Source organism: Hibiscus syriacus, unplaced genomic scaffold, assembly GCF_006381635.1.
Source record: "Hibiscus syriacus cultivar Baekdansim isolate YM2019G1 unplaced genomic scaffold, ASM638163v2 tig00110694_pilon, whole genome shotgun sequence".
In the NCBI taxonomy this organism is placed as follows: Eukaryota; Viridiplantae; Streptophyta; class Magnoliopsida; order Malvales; family Malvaceae; genus Hibiscus; species Hibiscus syriacus.
The window spans coordinates 1,155,303-1,175,896 of record NW_024062828.1 but is presented as its reverse complement, the minus strand read 5'-3'; the positions used below and the strand labels follow the sequence as shown (position 1 = coordinate 1,175,896).

At 36.7% G+C, this 20,594-nt stretch overlaps 3 protein-coding genes across 4 annotated transcripts; 1 reads left to right on the top strand and 2 right to left on the bottom strand.

Annotated features, from left to right (window-relative positions):
- Positions 1-951: 951 nt before the first annotated feature.
- Positions 952-20,012, bottom strand: LOC120138460 (40S ribosomal protein S17-4-like). Its single transcript, XM_039153917.1, has 2 exons — positions 19,496-20,012; positions 952-969 (listed from the first exon to the last, which is right to left on the bottom strand). Exon 1 carries the CDS (start codon positions 19,929-19,931, stop codon positions 19,503-19,505), a length of 429 nt encoding a protein of 142 aa, XP_039009848.1. The 5' UTR covers positions 19,932-20,012; the 3' UTR covers positions 952-969; positions 19,496-19,502.
- LOC120138570 lies at positions 6,286-7,105 on the bottom strand. The gene is made up of 2 exons (XM_039154026.1): positions 6,532-7,105; positions 6,286-6,455 (listed from the first exon to the last, which is right to left on the bottom strand). The coding sequence occupies exons 1-2, from the start codon at positions 7,103-7,105 to the stop codon at positions 6,286-6,288; spliced, it is 744 nt and encodes a 247-aa protein (XP_039009957.1).
- On the top strand, positions 12,578-18,888 carry LOC120138459 (restin homolog). Of its 2 annotated transcripts, XM_039153915.1 has the most exons (11): positions 12,581-12,697; positions 13,520-14,161; positions 14,304-14,429; positions 14,522-15,328; positions 15,406-16,614; positions 16,707-16,847; positions 16,927-17,043; positions 17,183-17,479; positions 17,662-17,739; positions 17,846-17,944; positions 18,174-18,888. In XM_039153915.1, exons 1-11 carry the CDS (start codon positions 12,653-12,655, stop codon positions 18,696-18,698), a joined length of 4,086 nt encoding a protein of 1,361 aa, XP_039009846.1. In that variant the 5' UTR covers positions 12,581-12,652; the 3' UTR covers positions 18,699-18,888. The 2 variants fall into 2 exon arrangements, with proteins under 2 accessions (XP_039009847.1, XP_039009846.1); XM_039153916.1 differs by lacking the exon at positions 16,927-17,043 and having other exon boundaries at positions 12,578-12,697.
- Positions 20,013-20,594: the final 582 nt, after the last annotated feature.

Below are 20,594 nucleotides of genomic sequence, written 5' to 3'. Positions count from 1 at the left end.
CATTGATAAAGAACTTCACCCATGCATAATTGTTGCGGAAAAGTGTCTTGCCGCCATTGTTTACTCCAAAAAGGCCTAACTCTGTCATCGCGTCAAATAAAAAGAACATGCTGGTCTTGCTAAACATCCAAAGGAAAACACACCCAAAATGCAGAAAATGCCAAGAAACTCAGACTAGAACAACAACAAAAATCCAGGGAACGAAAGCTTCTCAAGGCTACCGGCTAACCCAACTGGACTGGTAAAGAAGAAAAAAAATTCCCATCAAGAACAGAACTTTCAGAATCTGAATTTCCACACGGAAAGATGGATCACCCGACAAAAAATGTCCACTAACATCGAACGCCGCTCATAGGCGGCCCATTGTACGACATTATGGGCACTTTTAATAAACAATACCAGACAACCACCACATTTCCACAACAGAACTGCATGCAGATTCCAGCTTTTCAGGACACCAACTTCACTTTTCTGTCAAAGTGGAACAATGAATCTTTCTTCAAAATAGTTACCTCGAAACCAGCATATGCAGCTGATCACTCCTTCAACCAGGGAACAACTTATCACCGACTACTGCTGTAATCGCCACTCCACCACCGACCGGATGCCATCAATGAACACACTAAGCGTTACACAAGCCCAGGAACGAACAGAGGACAACATCAAAAAGCTACACCAAGGAACATAACACTAGAAAAACAAACACGAAACAACTACAGTAACAACACACAATCGATCCGGCCGATCTCCAAGGCAGAAGAACAACACCACTCACCTACGTACGTGTCACTAAACAACCACACCCACCAAACAGTAAACGAAGAATGGAAGTAATCCACCAAAAGGCAGCTTGTCAACCAAAAAAATTGAGCCACAGCAAATCAGACTAACAAAAATAACCTACTAAAATCCTTACACTAAACTGCTATATAAAAACTACTCCAGCTCCTCTTAAAACCCCAACAAAACCTCAAGACCAAAACTTAACACCTCCACAACCCCTGACAGCCTCGCAACAAACTTCATACACTCAGGAGACGCTAAAATCTTAAGAACATAACTTTCAGAACCAACGTCAATAACGGAACCAAACCTAGATCTACTCGACACATCTTCTATGAAAAAACACACTCAGAACCTCGCCAAAGCGACCCACAAACTATCCTAAACTTTACCCAATAAAAGATTATAGATGGCATATCCACAAACAATAAACAGATTCCGACGAAAGACCAACAACACTTTCCACCTACTGTATTTCTCAAACGAGCAATAGACTGGTTCGATAAGGTTTATGCACAAACAACTTGAATGCAGAATTCACAATCTCAATCAGACTCCAAAAGCTGACTAGAAACCCATGCAACAAACCAAAACTTTGCAAAACTAAATCGTAATAAAACCAACACTCAAGCACGAACCAGCAATCACTTAGAACTGGAATAAAAAACAGAAGAGAAATCAACGATCTCACCGTGCTAGAAGAGAGACCCAATCAATCGAGTAGCAAAATAGGGGATGAAATCCAACGAACCCTAATCCCCAAAAAAGCCAGGGCAGAGCCGACCAATTCCTTTTTCAAAGAACAAAAAATTGTGTTGGGCTTTGGAGATCTTGAGAGAAGCAGTCGTAAGAGAACCCTATCATTCGTTTTTAACGTTCCTATCAAAACCTAAGACAAAACTTTTTCCTCTTTTTTTTGAATTAAAAGAAAGCCTAAGACAGTAGTCTAAGCATGTCTAGTGGCATCGTCTTTTTATGCATCGACTGCTTCTAATCGAAGAAGATCAACAAGCTCATCAGGGGGAGAGTCAAAACGAATCAAACTGAAGTGATTCCAGGAGGCAAGCTTTTCCATCTTATCTGTAATCTTGTTCTTATTCCTGCTTATCCATTGGACCTTTGTTATCCAGCATCCATACCTTCTTTGCTTTAGGATTACGCGCACTAAAGGAATGTGACTGTCAATGGCAGCACTATCTTCGACCAGCTTGACTGCTCTATTACAGTCTGATTGTATCAATAATCTGAGAACCCCAAGGCTCCTTATAATGAGTAAACCTTCATAGATGCTCCAGAGTTCTACGTGGAGGGCCGATGTTATCCCTATATTCTTTGTAAAACCTATAATCAAGTCACCAATGGAGTTGCGAAACACACCACCAATCGAACCTTGCCCATCAAGTGTCGCAACTGCACCATCAGTGTTTAAACACGTCCATCCTCGGGGTGGCGAAGACCATGTTGAAGTAGCCCCCTGTTGTCTCGGGCGTGCAGTAGGATTTCTGATATTGGTTTCATAGCATTTGGCCCAGCTATAACTACTATGAATGATCGAGTCAGTTTTATAAGTGACACCTTCAAAAACATAATCGTTCATTTATTTCCAAATTAGCCAAATGAGGGCAGTAAAAAGAGAGGACCAAGAGGGATCACCATCATATAAGGTACGATGCATGAGGATGTTTTGCGTAATCCATGAATGAAGGTTAGTCCCGAAAAAGCTTGAGCAGGCAGATTGGGGCACAACGCGCAACCACATGCGTCGGCTTGGTGGGCAGCCACGTAGCACATGAATTACAGTTTCAGTTGTTGCACCACAAGTCAGACAGGAATAGTTATTTGTGAGCAGTCGTCTTCCTCGCTCATAATTCGTCATGATTTTTTCTTTATAGGCGAGCCATATAAACATGCGAACTCGTTGAGGAGCAGTGATGGACCAAATTACCTTCCAAATAGAGCTTTTTTCATTCCAGTTATCTTCCATGAGAAAAGTATAAGCTGACTTAATTGTAAAGTTAAGTTCAGGAGTCCATCTCCAGATCAGTGCATCGGGTTTATCGTTTCTATCTGGGGGTCGGACATTGATGACGTGAGGTATGGTATCTGGAATAAGAACTTGAGATAGAGCTGCAATGTCCCAATGGCCATGAACATAAACGAAGTTGTGAATTTTCTGGGTTAAATCAGCATGTATATCATCTCGGGCATAGTCTCGTAAAGGCCCCAAGCTCGGCACCCAATTATCATTCCAGAAAGTTATAGAGTTCCCATTACCCACTGAACAAACCAAACATGAGAGTAATTGTCTCCATACTTTCGATATTCCTCTCCATAATGGGGAGCAGTTGTGTTTTTCAATTGATATAGGGTGAGCTTCCTAGATTTTATATTTTTGTCTGAGTAATTGGACCCAGTAAGAGTTTGTCTTCACCATAAGGGAATAGCCAAGCTTCATCATGAAAGCTTTGTTTTGCTCAAGAGGCCGAATAAACCCCAAACCTCCTCGATCAATTGGATTACAAACGGTAGTCCAGTTAACTAGAGAGATCTTCCTGCCAGATGGTTCCGACCCCCAAATAAAACATCTTGCCAAATTTTTTATCTCATTACAGACTCGTTTAGGGAATGGCATGACTTGCATAAAATAATTCAGAATGGCTGAAAGGACTGATTTTGTCAGAGTAATACGCCCTGCAAGCGATAGGGATCGAGCAGCCCATCCATTTAGTTTACTTCTGAACTTGTCAAAGATGAAATCAAAATCAGCAATTTTCATACGTCTGTGGAGGACCGGAACTCCAAGATACTTCCCCGTAGATTCAACTTCTTGGAAACCAAGACATGATAGAATAGAAGATTTCGTGGATATGGTGGTATTAGGCGAGAAGTATATATGCGTCTTTCGTTTACTAACTTTGTGACCCGAGAAATACCCAAATTCCTTGAGGGTTTTCTCAATGATTTCCTCATGGTGAAGGTCAGCCTTTGCATATAACATAAGATCATCAGCAAATAATAAATAACTGGTGGAGAGACCCTGCCGGGAAAAGGAATAACCCTTCCAATCACCTTCTTCAACACATTTACGGATGCTATGGCCAAGACGTTCTATTGCAAGAACAAAGAGGTATGGGGAAAGTGGGTCACCTTGTTGGATACCCCGTTCTGGTTGGAACGCAGAAGAGTTCTCACCATTCCATTAGATTTGCATAGAGGTCGAAGTGATACAATGCATTATGAGTCGGATAGTGCATGGTGGGAAGCCAGCTTCAGTGAGCGAGTCTTGAATGAACTCCCATCGGAGGCGATCGAAAGCTTTTTCAAGATCTACCTTAATTGCCATCCAACCTTGCTTTGTCTTGAGTTGGCGCATGGAATGGATTACCTCCTGATTTATAATGATGTTTTCGGTGATAGAGCGGCCAGCGACGAAGCTTGTTTGATTCAGCATGATCAGAATAGGCATCACTTGTTTTATGCGACGAACAATAATTTTTGTGATGAGTTTGTACATAAATGTGCATAAGTTGATAGGATGGAAGTCCGCAAAAGTTTTAGGTCCTTCTTTTTTTGGGATTAGAACAAGCACAGTTTTGTTTAGGTTCGCTTCAATGTCACCTCCTACAAAAACATTTTTCACCATGCTGCAGACAGATTGACCCACCACGTGCCACTGTTGTTGGAAAAATTCTGCATGGAGGCCATCATGCCCCGGTGCTTTTAGGGGAGCCATATCCTTAAGAGCTTCATAGATTTCCTTATCATCGGGTTCAATGGACATGGAATCCTTTAAATAAGACGGAATATCCGGGAAGTAACCTGAAATAGGAGAATTCCCTACCACGTCCTCATCGCATGCATAGATATTCTTGAAAAAAATTAACCGCTTCTTCATTAAGTTTATTTGTGTCAAAGCACCAATCATTTGGAGGAAGTTTAAGGGCCAAGATTCAGTTTTTCTGCTTTCACTGCAATACACTTCTATGGAAGTATTTTGTGTTTCGATCACCTTGGGTAGCCCAATTTATTCTTGAGCGTTGTTTCCATAGAATTTCCTCTTGGTCTAAGAGCTGCTCTAACTCGGTGAGGAGTTCGGTTTCAAGATTGATAAGGAAAGCCGAATGACGTCTATTGAGGCTTTTGTGTATTCCTCGAAGTCTTGCCATAACTATCTTCTTTTTTGTGCCAATATAACCAAACACCGTTTTATTCCATGTATCAGCTGCATTAGTAAAAAAGAAAATAGTGTCTGAAAGAGACTTAGAGTTTACCCAGTTATCCTTCACCATTCGGTTGAAATCATCATGTTGTAACCAGCCAGAGAAATATCTGAATTGAGGCTGGCGAAGGTTAGTTGTAGAGCTGCCAACACAGATGAGAATTGGTCTGTGGTCAGACCGCATGCAATAAAGATGATGTATGGCTGTTTCAGGATACAATTCGTCCCATTTGCTATTATATAAAGCTCTGTCAAGACGAGCGTAAGAGAGACCCTGGTTCCACGTGAATTCAGGACCTTGGAATCCCATGTCACGGATGCCGAAATCATAAACAAAATCCTGAAATGTTTACAAGGCCGAGTAGAAATTGCACTATTCATCTGATCCGAAGCAGTGAGTGTTGAATTAAAATCTCCAATCATGATCCAAGGGGAGATAGTATTTCCAGCGAGGGATCGAAGGTGAGGCCATAGTTGTTTTTGCTTTGTAGCATTCGGACTGGCATAAATAATGGTTGCCAAAGTCGAGAACTTACCACAGGTGGTAGCTATACGGCAGTGGATAAACTGCAGATGATTGGGGAGTATTTTGACATGGATGTTTCCGCGCCAGCATAACCATATGCCTCCTGAAAACCCTACAGCTTCAATGCGGTGAGAGTGATCAAAACCAGTGGCGGAGATGAAAGCATCAGCTCTACCTCCACTTATCCAAGGTTCAAGGATTGCTACTAAATTCGGTTTAAAGTCTCGTAAATATTGTCGAAAAGCCGTGAGAAAACGCGGGTGACCACATCCCTGTACATTCCAACATATTATTTTAACATCCATAAATAAAGATAAGTATAGAAACCAAATCATTCCAGCATGGGAACCGTTTGGCTGTCATTGCAATTATTCAGCATGGCATCATCTCGTTGAGTAGGACTAGTAGCATCGGCTTCTGTTCTTTTAGAAAATGCTTCACTCGATTGAATTTGGCTTATATCGGGTGGTTCTCCTGGTATGGATTTGTGTTGGGTGGTTCCGCGTAGGGCTTGCAAGTTCATGTCATCAATAATGTTTGGATTTGTGTTTTCTGCTAGAACGATGGCTGAATGTTTCGACCTGTCCAGTATTGTAACACGTGGTTCAACATTGATTTGGCGGGATAGGTTGCTAGATTGACCCTGACTTCCTTTCGAAGATCTAGCAGTGATCTTGGGGATCATTAGTGGTTTACGGGCAAGAGCGGTCAACTTGTTTTTAGTAATATGTTGTCTGTTGGAGTTGATTTTGCTGGATTATGCGTGATTAGCTGAAGAAAGAGCATTAGTCACATTGGAAACATGAGAGACATTCGGGCCATGAGAAGCATGATGAGCACGAGGAGTCTGAGCAACATTTGGCGTGTGAGTAACTTTGCTGGTATATGTAGCTTGGTTATCAAATGCAACAGCAGTAACATCATCGACTGATTCATAAAGAGGATTAAAACGCGAGCCATTATTCTTAGATGTTGTCCTTTATCCGCTGGAGGTTTTTTTTACTGTTTTTCCGTTGCCTTCGCTCAACAACCATCCATGGTCCAAATGGTTCAGAGTTTTGGTTGGTAATCGATAAATGTGGTTCGCTTATTTGCTCCTTTTGGTAATTTGAGTCCAGCTTGTCGACAATAATTTTATCTGGGCAGATATCCTTTACATGTCCATACCGACCACATGAGAAGCATATTGTAGGCAGTGATTCGTATTCAACAATCTGAACACGCCCATTGATTAAAAGCTTCGAGGTTAGCGGTTTTTTCAGGTCCACACTTACCGCCATTCTTGCGAATCGTCCTCGACGATCAGTTTCCGTTTTATAATCAATTTTAACAACCTTCCCAATGCATTCACCAATATTAGTAATAAGGCTGCGTTTATAGAGGGTTGCCGATAATCCCGGAAGACGAATCCATGCCACAATTCTGCTAGGAAACAATTGTGAGGAGGTGAAATCCGGCGACCATGGTTCAACGGTTAGGTAATGTCCAAAAATTGTCCATGGGCCATCGGAAAGGGCAGCCAATAAATCTGAGCGTGTTCGTAGCGAAACGAGGAAGTAGTCGTTTTCTATGTCCATGAGACGAAAAGGCTAAGACGGCTTCCATAGATCATAAAGTTTATTTCGAAGAGTTGTGTAGCCAATACGCCTCCCCAGTAGCTTTACCACAACGGTCTGATCAAAGCTTTTATTGGCAATGGCTTGGATCCGATCAGAGAAATCGATGGAGATTAAACCATTAACGACACCACGGACTACATCATCCTCAAAGACTTCGACATCTTCCTCGTGCAGGATTTCATCATCGATCAATGGTTCTTTAGGATTATCTTTAAGGAGAGTGTCGCGGTAAGAGATTGGAGCGGGTGGGATCACTGGATTCGTATCGCTGACCACTTCGACATCCATGTTGCTTGGAGCGCCGCCGCCTGTGTCTGGTGGTTCCTCATCAAGTCGGCGTGCTTTCTTTGTGGAACGGTTGTCTTGCGCTAGGTTTTCTTTCATTAGCCGTCGCCTTGGTTGTAAGCTAATATATTTTTCCTCTCTTTTAATAAAAAGAAAGAGGCTTGATAAAAAAATTCCAAACTGTACCTTTTTTCATGGGTATAATGCCAAAATTAGTTCCTAACATTTTTTAAAATGATCATTTTTTCTCTCTTTTAATAAAAAGAAAGAGGCTTGATAATTTTTTTCCCAAACTATACCTTTTTTTTTTGAAGCATTTTGGCCTCCAACTTTTCATTTTAGAGTAAAATTGTCCCTAACATTTGACAGAATAATCACTTTGTCAACGTTTGATTTTAGGTAAGACTCCTATTTTGGAGTGCTAATTAATTGTGTCTTAACTAATGATTTTCATCTATAAAGGGAGCTTTTTGTCCCAAAGTGAAACAAGGGGGCTAAAATGCTAAAAAAAAGCTAAAATGCTAAAAAAAGCTAAAATGACCATTTTGGTTAACATTGGGGCTGTTTTTGGCATTATGCATTTCCATTTAGATGCCTAAACTTTTTTTCGGTCAATCTAGGTGCCTAATGTTACCATTTTAAATGCCCCAATCATAACGACCATTAAAAAACTCTGTTAAATTACACGTGTTGTATTTATATAATTTTGAAAGTTTTATTTTAAATAAAAAGCTTAAAATTATTTTTTTTAAAACCTTAATTTTTTTAAACCTTAAAAACCCCAAAAACTTTAATTTCAATCATATATCCACGTCGACCGCTGCATTTTATTATTATCGTCGTTGACTAAACCTCCATCGACGATGCAGTCACCCAAAGAACCCCAACCAACTATTTAAATCCAATCCTTAAATCTATAAACACTAATTTTTTAAATCCCTCAATTATTATATTATATGCTTATTACTTACCAATTTTTGGTGAACGATGGTTTTAATGGCTTTTGAGGGGTTCAAGTATGTGGGGTTTCAGGGAGGGAGAGGGGCGAAGGGTAGGAGGTGAATGGACGAAGGGTTGGGGAGTTTTTTTTCTAAAAAATAAAATAATAATAATAATTTTATTTTTAATAATAAATTTTTTAAAATATAAATACGACACATGTTACTAATAATATTTATAACGTTAAACATTTATTTTGATAAAAAATAATTTATAATTTAATTTTTTTATGTTAAACCAAAGAAAAACCACTTAATATTAAAAAAAGAAAATGGAAAAAGAAAGACCACTTGCGACTTTTTCATTAAGAGGTCGACCTAATCATCTATGACTTTTCATTTTTTTTTTCTCTCAAAACATTGTAATTTTTTTATTTAAATTTTATTAAATAAAAACTTTATGTTAAATAAAATAATAATAATTAGGCATATTTGTTGGTCCACGCCGGGGACGGCAGACATGGACATTATATATTTGCTGTGTTGGATTGGTTTCAACGGAATTATTTAGGAATGACAGAACGATCCGAATTTGACGGGAAAACTTGAAATCCGACTAAGTTCGGGTTGGGTCGGGTTTGAATAATATCAGGTCGGGTATCGGGATAAAATTCGGAGAATTTTTTGGGTTCGGGGTAAGGTATCTCCGTCTCGCCCCGATTATATATATATAATGTTTTATATTAATTATATAATACAAATCCTAAACCCTAAACATTTAAACCCTAAACCCTAGTTTTTATAATTATTAAAGTAAAATTTAGTTGATTTATTGATAAATTTCTCAATGTAGGGAGCTACCAAAGAAAGTGACAAAAGTGGCACGATGATTTTGGATGATTTTATTTGACTTAATATTACGTATGCATCTTCGTTGTATGATTTGAATATTGGAACATGTTTGTATTTAATTATGTATGTGTTTTATTTTGGAGTTTAGACAATTATTTAGAATTGGGTTTGAATTTGTGTATGTAGTTTGAATTGTAAATCATATAGACTAATTTTCTAGTTTTTGCGATCATTTTTTCTATTTTTTATGAAAACTATCGATTTTTCTCGAGATCGGGTATAACATTTCGGGTCGGGTTCGGGGACGGGGAAAACAAATCCTCGACAGTACGCCTCGATAAAAAACCCGACGAAGAACGAGGCGGGGACGGAGACGGGGGAGCAAAACCCGCCCCGTTGCGATTCCTAGAATTATTGTTTTGTTATATAATTATATAATTTGAAACTTTTAAGTTTTATATATTTTTAGTTTGTTAGATTAATAGAATAACATTAATTTCGGATCATTATATCAATAGAATTTAATAGGTAAAATTAAAACATTTAAATGGAGGACAATCCATTTTTTCTTTTACTTTTAAAATTCTCATCATCTCTGTTAATTTCAATCATTGATTTCTATTAATCTAATAATCCTATATTAATGCAAAACAAAATAATTTTACAATGTGTCACTATATTCCATCTTTATATATAATTAAATAGTAGTACTAATTATTTACACACTCATAATTTAGCGTTAGAGGTTTACTTGGGCATTTGCCAATGTTGGATTTCTCTTTAATTTAATGGAAAGTTGACGTGGCCAGCTAAGAGTTGAAAACAATCATTGCATATTTGGTAATGGAATCAAAATTTGAGATATTAATAATTAAATGTCGACAAAGTATTCATTCCAGATGAGATATCAAATTGATTTAAGGGATTAAGTTGAACTAAAAATAAAATATTTTAAAAATTGGTTTAAAACCTATAACAAAAATATGTTAGAACCATGCATGCTTACATATGCAAAAGATTCACCCACCAATAAAACACCACATAAATTACAAAAGCAAAATAATTAATAATTGAGGCATGGGATATGGCCTATCAACCAAGATAATGTTCTTTTCCATGGACATTTCAATTTCAAAAGCACTTTTTCTACAACTTTCAGCAAATTTCCAACCAATACACTTCAAAAGTAAAATAACACCTTTTATTTTTTTTTATATAAAATACATAAATGTTATCTCGAGTCAATTAATTATTAAAAGTTACAAAATATTTGAATATATGTTATTGCTTTGTTGAGTCTTCTAACTATACAAAGTTACAAAATAATCACCTGACTATTAATATATTTCAAACTCGTCATTTTTCCGTTAAAAATTGACGGTCGTTTGAGTTGGATGTTAACATGATGATTGAGATATTATAAAAATTTAATCCCAGAATTTCAAACGACTATATAATTCAAACTGTTCTAAGATAAGATTGTATCATATCTCATTCAGTAGGTTAACGTCTAGTTTAAATGACCCTCTAATTTTCAACGAAAAAGGAAGAGTTTAGAATATATGAATAGTCGGGTGATCATTTTGTAACTTTTAATAGTCGAGGGACTTAACAGAACAACATAATATAGTCAGGATATTATTTTTTAACTTTTAATAGTTGAGTGACTCATAAAGTAACATCCTATAAACGAAGATCATTTGTATGTTTTTATAATTGAAATTCATAGTCAGTGTAAGAGATATTCATGTGACACCAAATGATGGGACCTCACCCAAGTAGCCAATAATAAGTTCAAATTTAACTTAACCCCTTCAAGAATCTCTAAAATTTTAATTTATAAAAAATAAATTTAAATATTTGCATTTCATTTTTCGTCTAACAGTTATGATCTAAAAATAATAGTCAACTATGACTATGTTATTACTACAGATCATAAATGAGTATTATTTGATATTTATCCAAAAAGTATTGTTTGGTACATTAATGATAAAGTTCTTTATAAATATTTTTAATATATTTTTATGTATCATGAGTATGATTTATTTAAAATAAATAATTCAGGATATATCGGTTTATCAAGATCGTTTGTGAAAAATACGTTGCTATCCATATATGAAGTAATTATACTATAAAAATGACAAATATATTTAATTTTCCAAGGAGAAGAAGATTCTCCGTGCTTAACTATGAAGATTGATTTAAGGGGTAATCAGTTTGGTATCGTTTAAATATGTTTTGAATTTGAAATCTTGTGTGCGTAGAAAATTCTCGGTGAGATACTCACTCACCAAAATCAAGTGTGTAACACGGGTCGATTCGGATTAGTAAGGGTAAAGCCCTAGGGAACTGAGAGGGCAACCAAAAAAATAATACAAGTGTCTAGGTTTAAAAATTATTTTTTTAGTAGTGTGAGACAATATAGTATTTGTTCAGAATTTTCTTAATCTATTAACAACACACATTCTACAAATATAATTACTCTAACCCAAAATTTCTAAAAATAACGACTATCCTTTTACCATCATCAAAACAGCCGATGTTGAACCCTTTGTTTGACATTACAAAAATCTTATTTCGTCCTTAACTCATTGTTTGAAGTAGGTATATCAATCAATGAAGGCATATAAAAAGGATCTTATATAAGTTAAAAAGTAATAAGAAAGGTTTTTTTTTAAAAAAATTAAGAGCTGAAATTCTTATTTTATCCCATTCAAAAAATATTCTATATTTTATTTTTCGTTCTTTCATTAAACACTAACTTGTTTTCCATTTTAATTTTAATATTATTAGATGAGTACAAGTTTATATTGTGCAAACAAATTACTTGTGAGAATTCCTCATTGTTTGCTAATTATATTTTATTTTTGTATAAAAAATATACTTAAAATTTGAGTATAAATCTTGAAAGATATTGTAAAATCAATAAACACATACGGTTGTTTGAAATCGGAAACTTTATGGAATTCTTTATTTTTGCCAACTGATCACAACCTAATGTGAGCTGTGAAGAATTAGTCCCAAAGTTATAATTTACACAAGGTATGGAACCCACAAGACAACTAAACACTCGGCCTTCAGACAAAAAGGAAACTGTTAAAAAGGTTTGTCAGAGAAACAAGAGTCTTTTAAATGATCTTTAATCAAACGACATGTTTTAGGAAATTTCTACAGTTCTGTGTATTAGCCATGTGAGTGACAAATCAGTAGGCCAATTACATGTATGGCCAACTCAGCATGATTATTAGCATATACCAACTGGTATTTGTCTGCTTATCTGCCTGCTTTGAGCAACATCTCTGGCATCTTTGATCAACATACACTTCCATCAAAAGCTGTGAAAGTTTTCAAAAGAATCATAGTTTGGTTTAGTACTCTCAGATTCGGGTTCCGATTCAGATTCGAGTACCTTTTTGTTCTCCATGAAAAGATGGCAACTGAAGCAGAAATCATCCCGGAGCCTATTTCTGTACTGGTGAAAAATTCTTTCCTTTATTTCATATTGTTTTGCTTTGTGTTTCTGTTTCTGCATGGTTAGCAAATACCATATGGTGTTTTTCTACAAGGATTCTGCAATTTCAGACCAGTAAAACCAGACAGGTGACTTTAGTTAGCACTTTGCAACAGTTTTGATGTCCTTGAAACACTTCAAACATGATGGTCTTTGAGTTTAAATTGACATAAAAGCCTAAAACAAAAGGTGATCTGGTCTTTACTCACTTTTTTTTTTTGATCCGTAAGGAATAATAAATAACCGGATTCGTGAGACTTGTCTATTGTGCTTGACTGAAACTTCTGTCACTTTAATGGATTCGAGATCTAGTTTTTAACTTTCCGAAACTAAACGTACGTTAATACTGATAACTTTAAGATTCTTAGACAAAATCAGTAGAAAATTCAGATTAATACTTTGATGATTACCTTGATCAGCATTACATAATTGTTAAGTTGATTGCATATTGAACTTGAATATGGTAGATTTGGATATTAAGAATCTGATTCTGATATGACTATCCGACAGCTGAATTACCTTAAACTCGTCATTCTTTGGTAAATTTTATTACAGGAAGTAAAACAGTGAGCTGCATAAGCACTTGATTTATGGCATAGATGTCTCTGTGTTGCAGAAATAAAGATTTGTTCATACTGGAAAGGAAAAAAAGTGTAGAAATGGAAACAAAAATACGAAATTTAATTTTGTTACCAAAGAAGCCTATTTTACCAGGAAATAAAATGATGGTTTTTCCAATGATATGAAATTGAAAACAAAAATTTATAAACTTTATTATCTATGCAGAAAACAGAAGAGGAGATTAGCAAACCAAGTTTGGATTTGAAGAAATCTGAAGCTGGCCTCGCCCTGCCTGCCGGAACCTATGAAAGTTTGGATAAATCCGAAAATATCGAGTTAGCCACTAATAATGTGGTTGAAACCTTGAATACTGTCTCTCAAGCAAATCCAGAGAAACCTGGGAATATTGAAGTAGAAATGAGCCAAAATGCTGAGATTGAGTCCAATAAACAAGAGGAAAACTTAGAGCTCAAGAAACAAGCTTTGATCCGTAATCCAGATCTGATAATGGACAGCTCGAACGAGGCTAATGAAATTGTTACCAAAGCTGATCCTTCCAACATTATTCAAGTGGAACTTGAAGAAAAAAGCATTGAAGAAAAGAAAGACACAGAACCAGAGAAGGTGCCTGCTGCCGTGGAAAAGGGAGAGGGCACTGAAGCAACTGATCCGGCTGAAACATCGGTAAGTGAAAAGGACCAAATCATTCCCGATAGCAACGGAGACACCTTAACCTCAAAAGTAGCAGAAACTACTGAGATCAGGGACCATGAAACAATCTCGGAAGTCAGTGAAGTTTCCGGGAAAGAGCTGCAAAATGACAATCCATACAAGGAGGCTGCTCAAGTGGGTGAGAAACCTGAAGAGGTAAGCCAAGCTACAATGGAATCAAGTGAAAGTTCCATTTTTGAAGATTATTCGAATTCGGAATCGGAAAACCTTACTGTGATCTATTCATGTTTATGCTTTATCCCGGTCAGTCAGGTTGAAAATTTGTTCTGTCATGCAGACGAGTAAAGAACCAGAAATTGAGGAACATCCTGAAGTTGACATCTCGAGCTCATCGGTTAGTGATGAAACCGTGAAGGAAAGCGTAAAGGAATATGAAAGCATCCCATTGAAGTCAACAGAAAAGGTCATCTAATAAAAGAACGCCGATTTGGATCGGAAAAATGTGTTCCTTTTTACCATTCTTTTTTCCTGACTTACAGGTTCAATGTTTTGCAGGCTGACTCTTCAACTGCGCTTGAGGACTCAACAAGGGATACCAAAGAGAAAACATTAGTAGAAGGAAGCATCAATACTGCTGAACCAGAATCTGCACCGGTTGTGCCAGAAACAGAAGAGAAAAAGAAGGAAACAGATAATGCTGTTCCCACTGAAGAAAACAATCTAGCAATGACCGGACATCAAGTGGCCGGCGTAGATGGTTTGGACATTGATGTGGAACCGGCAGATTCCCAAACTCGTCTCCCACATGCAACAGATGAGACACTAATGGAAAAGGAGGATAATCCAACTTTAGATGTTCCAAACATAGAGGCCAAAGAGACAGGACCGGAACACTTGCCCAAGGAATCATACCTGCATAGAGAACAAGAGAATGGAAAATGCAAACTTGTAGCAGAAACATTGAAAGATGAACAATCATCGGATTTAGGATTTCTGAAAGAGAAGATCGAAGACGGAAAACAATTGGATGAAGCCATGGGTTTGGAAGACACCTCGGGTATATGCGAAGATGTCGAAAAGGTTATCCAAGCAGAAGATGATTTAGCTAAGAACTTGGCAGAACAAGAAACTGAAGTGCCAAAAGGAGCTACTGAGCAGATTTCCGAGGTCAAAAACATGAATGTAAATGAAGAAAAAAGTAAGGAAACCATCCCTGAACTGAGAAAGAGCCAAGCTGATGAAACAATCCCCGATGTTCAAAACCAAGAAAGTGAACAGAATATAAATGAGGAACCGGAAGACAAACTGGAGGATGAACAAAAAGCAAACGAGGTGAGCAAGGATGTCATCTTGTCCAAAGAGGTAAATAACATGTTTTTATCCCAAAGATGTTGATAAATTTTGTTTCAAATTTTGTAACATTTTCTTTTTATTGATAGGTGGAAGATTACACTTCAGTCTCAAACGAATGTATGAAGGAAAGAGACTCTAAGGAACAGGTACAAGCGAAAAACTTGGAGGTTAAAGAACATTCAACCATGGAGCGAGAAGCATCACTCATCGTAGAATCGGCAGAAAGGAAACAGGTACAAGAGTCTGGAAACCATGAAAGTGTCCCCATTGAAGTTGGGGAATTGGAAGAAAAAGTTAAGGACATTGTCCATGAATCAAAGCAGCATTCTCAAGAAAAGAGTGATGAAACCGTGACAAAAGTTGGAGCTGAGACAAGTTTAGGCAACACTGAGATGAATGAGGAGCTTGTGAATTATAGCTTGGTCGAGATGAGCAAAGAAAGTATTGAAAGTGATGCTAATCAAGAGAATAAACAAGTTGAGAATCCACAACAAGAGTTGGAGAAAACAGAACAAGCATTGGAACCCAAAGTGAATGAAGCTGAACAAACCAAAGCTGTGCCTGAAACATCATCCGAATACCCATCTGAAAGCATTCCAACTTCTGCTGCAACTTTGCCTTCCAAGGATGAAGAAATCGAAACCGCACACTTGAATGAGAAGATGGGAGAAGAGATACATAAGGATGCTGAAATAGTTAAACATGAAAGAACAATAGAAGAAGTATGCTTGCAAAAGGAAGGAGAAAGCGAGCCTATGGCTATATCGGTAGAAAAAACCATTGTTGACGAGGGTCTTCAAAACAAGGAACCAGAAGATCAAATTCAGACAAGTTCGACATCACCTTCTAAGGATGACTTATCTGATGCCAAGCAAACAGCAGTGATATGCTTGGAAAAAGAAGAGGATGAAGATGATAAGAAAGATGAAACATGTGTTGGTCTGGCCATCGAAGTGGAGGAACCAAAGGATCAAGCTTCAGCTTCAGCATTAACTGAAGATATTGTGGATCAAGCTCAAGATTCATTAGCTGAGGAATCAAGGGAGATTGAAACCTCTGCATTGCCTTCTGAGAAAAATGAAACAATGGAATCTGAACCGCAAAAAGATGAGAGTCCACCAAAGATCCAAGAACAAACAACAGAGGTCGAAGAATCCTCAAATACTGAAGTTGAGACAAGTGAAAAGGCTTTTGACAATGAATCGATCAAAGAGAAACTTGTCAAAGCAAGTTCTGGAGAAAATAAGAGTGACAATAAAAATGAAACCATAGTGAATGAAGTTTCAAAGGAAGAGGTAAGCAATCAAATGCAGTTCTAGCTTGAAATCTTGATGGTTTGATGTATTTCCTTTTTCCTTTTTGATTTGGGTTTTCTGCAAAATGGCAGCTCTTGGAGGTCAAGGAAGTTACTGAAACATCTAATTTGATTTCCGAACTGGAAGAGCCGGCGAAAGATGGCTATGGAGAAAATGCTCCCAAGGATAAACTGACTGAGGACAAGGCATTGGAAACAACTCAAACAGAAGAGGTCAGAAACTCAACTTTGTTCATCTTATTCGTTTCTTGATTCTCTATATGTCTATATTGAAGCTTTTGATCTGTAATAGGACATTGTGGAAACTCAAAAGATCAATGAAAATGAGATAATCGAAAAGCAGATTGTTTGTGAAGATAAAACTGCTGAAAATCCAAGAGCAGCTTCATCGGTAATGGCAACAGAAGAGGTTAGATTACATATAATTCTCCTTCCAAATTTTTTCCTTAAATGATGTTTCCAATATCTAGCATTCACACTTGAGTCCGAGTAATTTAAACTGAAATATGTAATCAAACTCAGTAGCTCTATGTTTCATCTTTTATCAGGAATCAAGCTTAGAATTATCGCAGTCAGGTCCAGACGGCGCCAAGGGTTCAGATAATCAGATTTCCAGTGAATTAGAACCTATTGAAAACACAGAGATAACAATTTCAATAGTTAAAGAACATGCTCCAATAGATTTGCAGGACAAAGTTGCAGAATCCTCAGAGAAAGCTGAAGTTGAAGATGCCAAAGAGGTTTATCCAAAGGAAGCATATGTTGGCCATGATGTAGACAAACTAACAGACTCTTCCGGCGAAAAGATAACCGAGGAGTTAACGTCGGTGGAGGATTTGACTAAGGTATCTCATGCATATCTGGACATGGGTTTTGGGAGATGATCCTACACTCATACCCGAATCTGATTTACATAGACTAATTCAAAAGTTAATAGTTCACTTGCATTCTTTATTTTCTCTTATTTTGCTATAATCATGTATTTATGAACTCTGCAACTGTTAATGGTGGAAAATAAACATGACAGATTAAGGAGCTAAAAGATGAACATACAGCAGATAAGACGAATGAAACCTTGAAAATCCCAGCATCTGAAAATGAAAAGGTCAGTATGGAGGCACTCATCTTTGTTCCTCTTGTTCTTCTCTTGCTTCAATCTTAATGATATTCAATCTTAATCTTAAAAACAACTCACTGTGCAAACTCTGAAGGATGGTGCAAATAACAATGTTGAGAAAGAGACTGTAGCAGAAGATCACACTTTCAAGGATCAAAAACAAGCTCAAGTTAATGTGAAAGAAGCCACAACTGTAAGTGAAAAAATACATTAAAAACTTCAAAATGAATATATCAGTGTCAGGTACAAATACCTTTGTTTGATGCTCGTAACCAAATCCAAATAATGCGGGATATAAAAATAGTTTCAGGTCCAGTAATGGGGTTAAATATCATAAGCTAAAATGTAACAGCAAAAACGAATCAAAAAATTTTGAGTCAAGCTTAGACATATGAGAGACTAATGTAAATTTTAACAAACAGGTTCCAGAAGAATCCATGGAGAAACCTGAAGCAAGAGAGATGCAACCTGGAGAAGCTAAAGAGATTTCTCATGGAGAAGAGAAAACAGATACTTCAGTTGCAGAAATAAACGTGGAACATGCATCAGCTAGTTCGGGCAATTTATCATTGTCTGATCTACTCCAAAGATCTGCTGAAGAGAAAATAGAGGTGGCTGAAAGTGTGATTGAAGAGAGGGAACTAACAGTAAGAAAGGAAGAAGCACATGTGGAAGTTGCAGAAACCATTCCAGCTAAAGAACCAAAAATAGATGGAGTACCTGGAGGAGACGAACTTAACAAGAACGACTCAGGCTCAGATGGCCCGGTGATAGTAGAAGCTCCAAGAGATGCTGAAACTAAACCACATAAGAAATCTCAAAACATACTATCAGGTGTTGGATCCAAAGTCAAGAATTCAATTTCCAAGGTAAAGAAAGCAATTACTGGTAAATCTTCTCATTCAAAAGAACCAAAAGCAATATCACCAAAGGGAAACGACAAATGAAGATGTTCCTCATTCTATGTTGGTACAGAATATCATATTTTTAGATGTTTTTTAAAGGGATGTTTTTTTCCAATAAAATATTTCATGATTTGTTAAGCTTGGTATGTCTTTGTGCAGAATGGGACAGCGGTTTTTGATTTTTGTATAAACATACTTGAACAAATACATGATTGTGAACTGGATTTTACAATATTGCAATCTTCTGAGCTTTGCTATGGTCACATATATAAAGATTTGTTTGTTTGTCATTTAGGTTTTAACAAGATCATCTTTCAAGATTCTTGCTTGCACTTCCCATTGAAATTTGCATTGAAACAGAACCAAATTAGAATACAGCTGTGGAATTAAACCATACTTAAACCCTGATAAAGCAAAGATCTTTTTACTTTCTTGCTTATAATTTCCACTGAAATTTGCAGAAAACAAGAAATTGTGATCAAGAACATACCATCTTTAACCAAAAACGAGATTCAGTACTCAAATTTTCACGGCATAATTCAGAATTATAATTGAATACAACTTCCATTGGAGTGGCATGTGAGGGCTTTATTCATCTCAAGTTCACCATTTCAATCATTATCAATCAAACAGCTAAATATTAGCTCAGAAGTTAATAGGAAATTCAAAGAAAAGAATCAACGTAATAAGCCATTAAATTTTTTTTTACCCCATATCAGATTCATTCAAAAGAAAGTACACATTAAAATTTGATCAATTTCAGTTACACTTAAACATTAATTAATATTGTTCCGGCAAAGAACACAATTAAAAACTACCCCAAAAAAATCCACGAAAACCCACCACTTAAAACCTTCTCCCTGGTCCACCACTGCGACCGAACCCGACTTGAGGGACCGGAACAGAAACTGGGTCAACCTTAACAATCCCAGGTATATCAGCCATTCCAAGAACGGAAAGCATATCAAGGGTTTCTTTATCAACTTCGATTTGGTCGATCTTGATGGCCGATTCATCGGGGACGAAATCCATTCGACGCTCGCGCTCTTCCTCTTGAAGCTTCAGAGAAATCCCACGAACCGGACCCTTCTGGATACGTTTCATAAGATGGGTGGAAAAACCGGCGATCTTGTTGCGGAGCCTCTTGGATGGTATAATAGCTACTTCTTCGATGATCTTCTTGTTGGTATGAAAATCAAGGGTCATACGAGAATAGTACCGCTCGATTACCTGACGGGACGATTTCTTCACTGTCTTGGTGCGAACACGGCCCATTGCTTGGATCGACGGCGGCTGAGGAGTGATTGGCCGTAGATTCGCAAGATTGAAATATAAGAAATGATAGGGTTAGGGTTTTTTTAAGTGGCTTTCCTTTCTAATATGAATGGATTAAATTTTGGGTTGGGTAACATGTTTTGGGCCTATATGAAACTAATGAAAATTGTTTAGCCTGAGCTTGGAAATGTATAAAATAAAATTTTTATATCTTTATTATTTTTTGAGTTAATTGCATTATATGTCCCTAAACTATGATCTACATTTTTAATTAGTCCCTAAACTTTAATATTCAAATTTCATCCTCAAACTATTATACTCAATTCTAAATTAGTCCTTAAAATTGTGAACATTCTGATTTCATCCTTAAACTATGACCCTCATTCTAAATTGGTCCCAAAACATTTAAATCTTTTAATTTTATCCCTATATTCATCCAAATATGTAATTAGTTTTAATCATAGTTTAGCCTAAATGTTATTTTTTTTCAAAAAAATATAATATATAGTTTGGCCTAACAATTTTATTAAAATGGAATGTGATTAGTATATACATATAATTTGAGATGAAATTGAAATGTTGAAAAGGTTTGAGGATAAATTTAGAATGATAATCATAATTTAGGGATGAAATTAGAACATTTAAAAGTTAAAGGATCCATTT

Coding starts and splice junctions, on each gene's coding strand:
- LOC120138570 (XM_039154026.1), bottom strand. CDS start 7,105: ATGGACATAGAAAACGACTACTTCCTCGTTTCGCTACGAACACGCTCA. Junction 6,456..6,531: donor GCGAAGGCAACGGAAAAACA/GTAAAAAAAACC, acceptor TTTATGAATCAG/TCGATGATGTTACTGCTGTT.
- LOC120138459 (XM_039153915.1), top strand. CDS start 12,653: ATGGCAACTGAAGCAGAAATCATCCCGGAGCCTATTTCTGTACTG. Junction 12,698..13,519: donor CGGAGCCTATTTCTGTACTG/GTGAAAAATTCT, acceptor TTATCTATGCAG/AAAACAGAAGAGGAGATTAG. Junction 16,848..16,926: donor AAACAACTCAAACAGAAGAG/GTCAGAAACTCA, acceptor GATCTGTAATAG/GACATTGTGGAAACTCAAAA.
- LOC120138460 (XM_039153917.1), bottom strand. CDS start 19,931: ATGGGCCGTGTTCGCACCAAGACAGTGAAGAAATCGTCCCGTCAGGTA.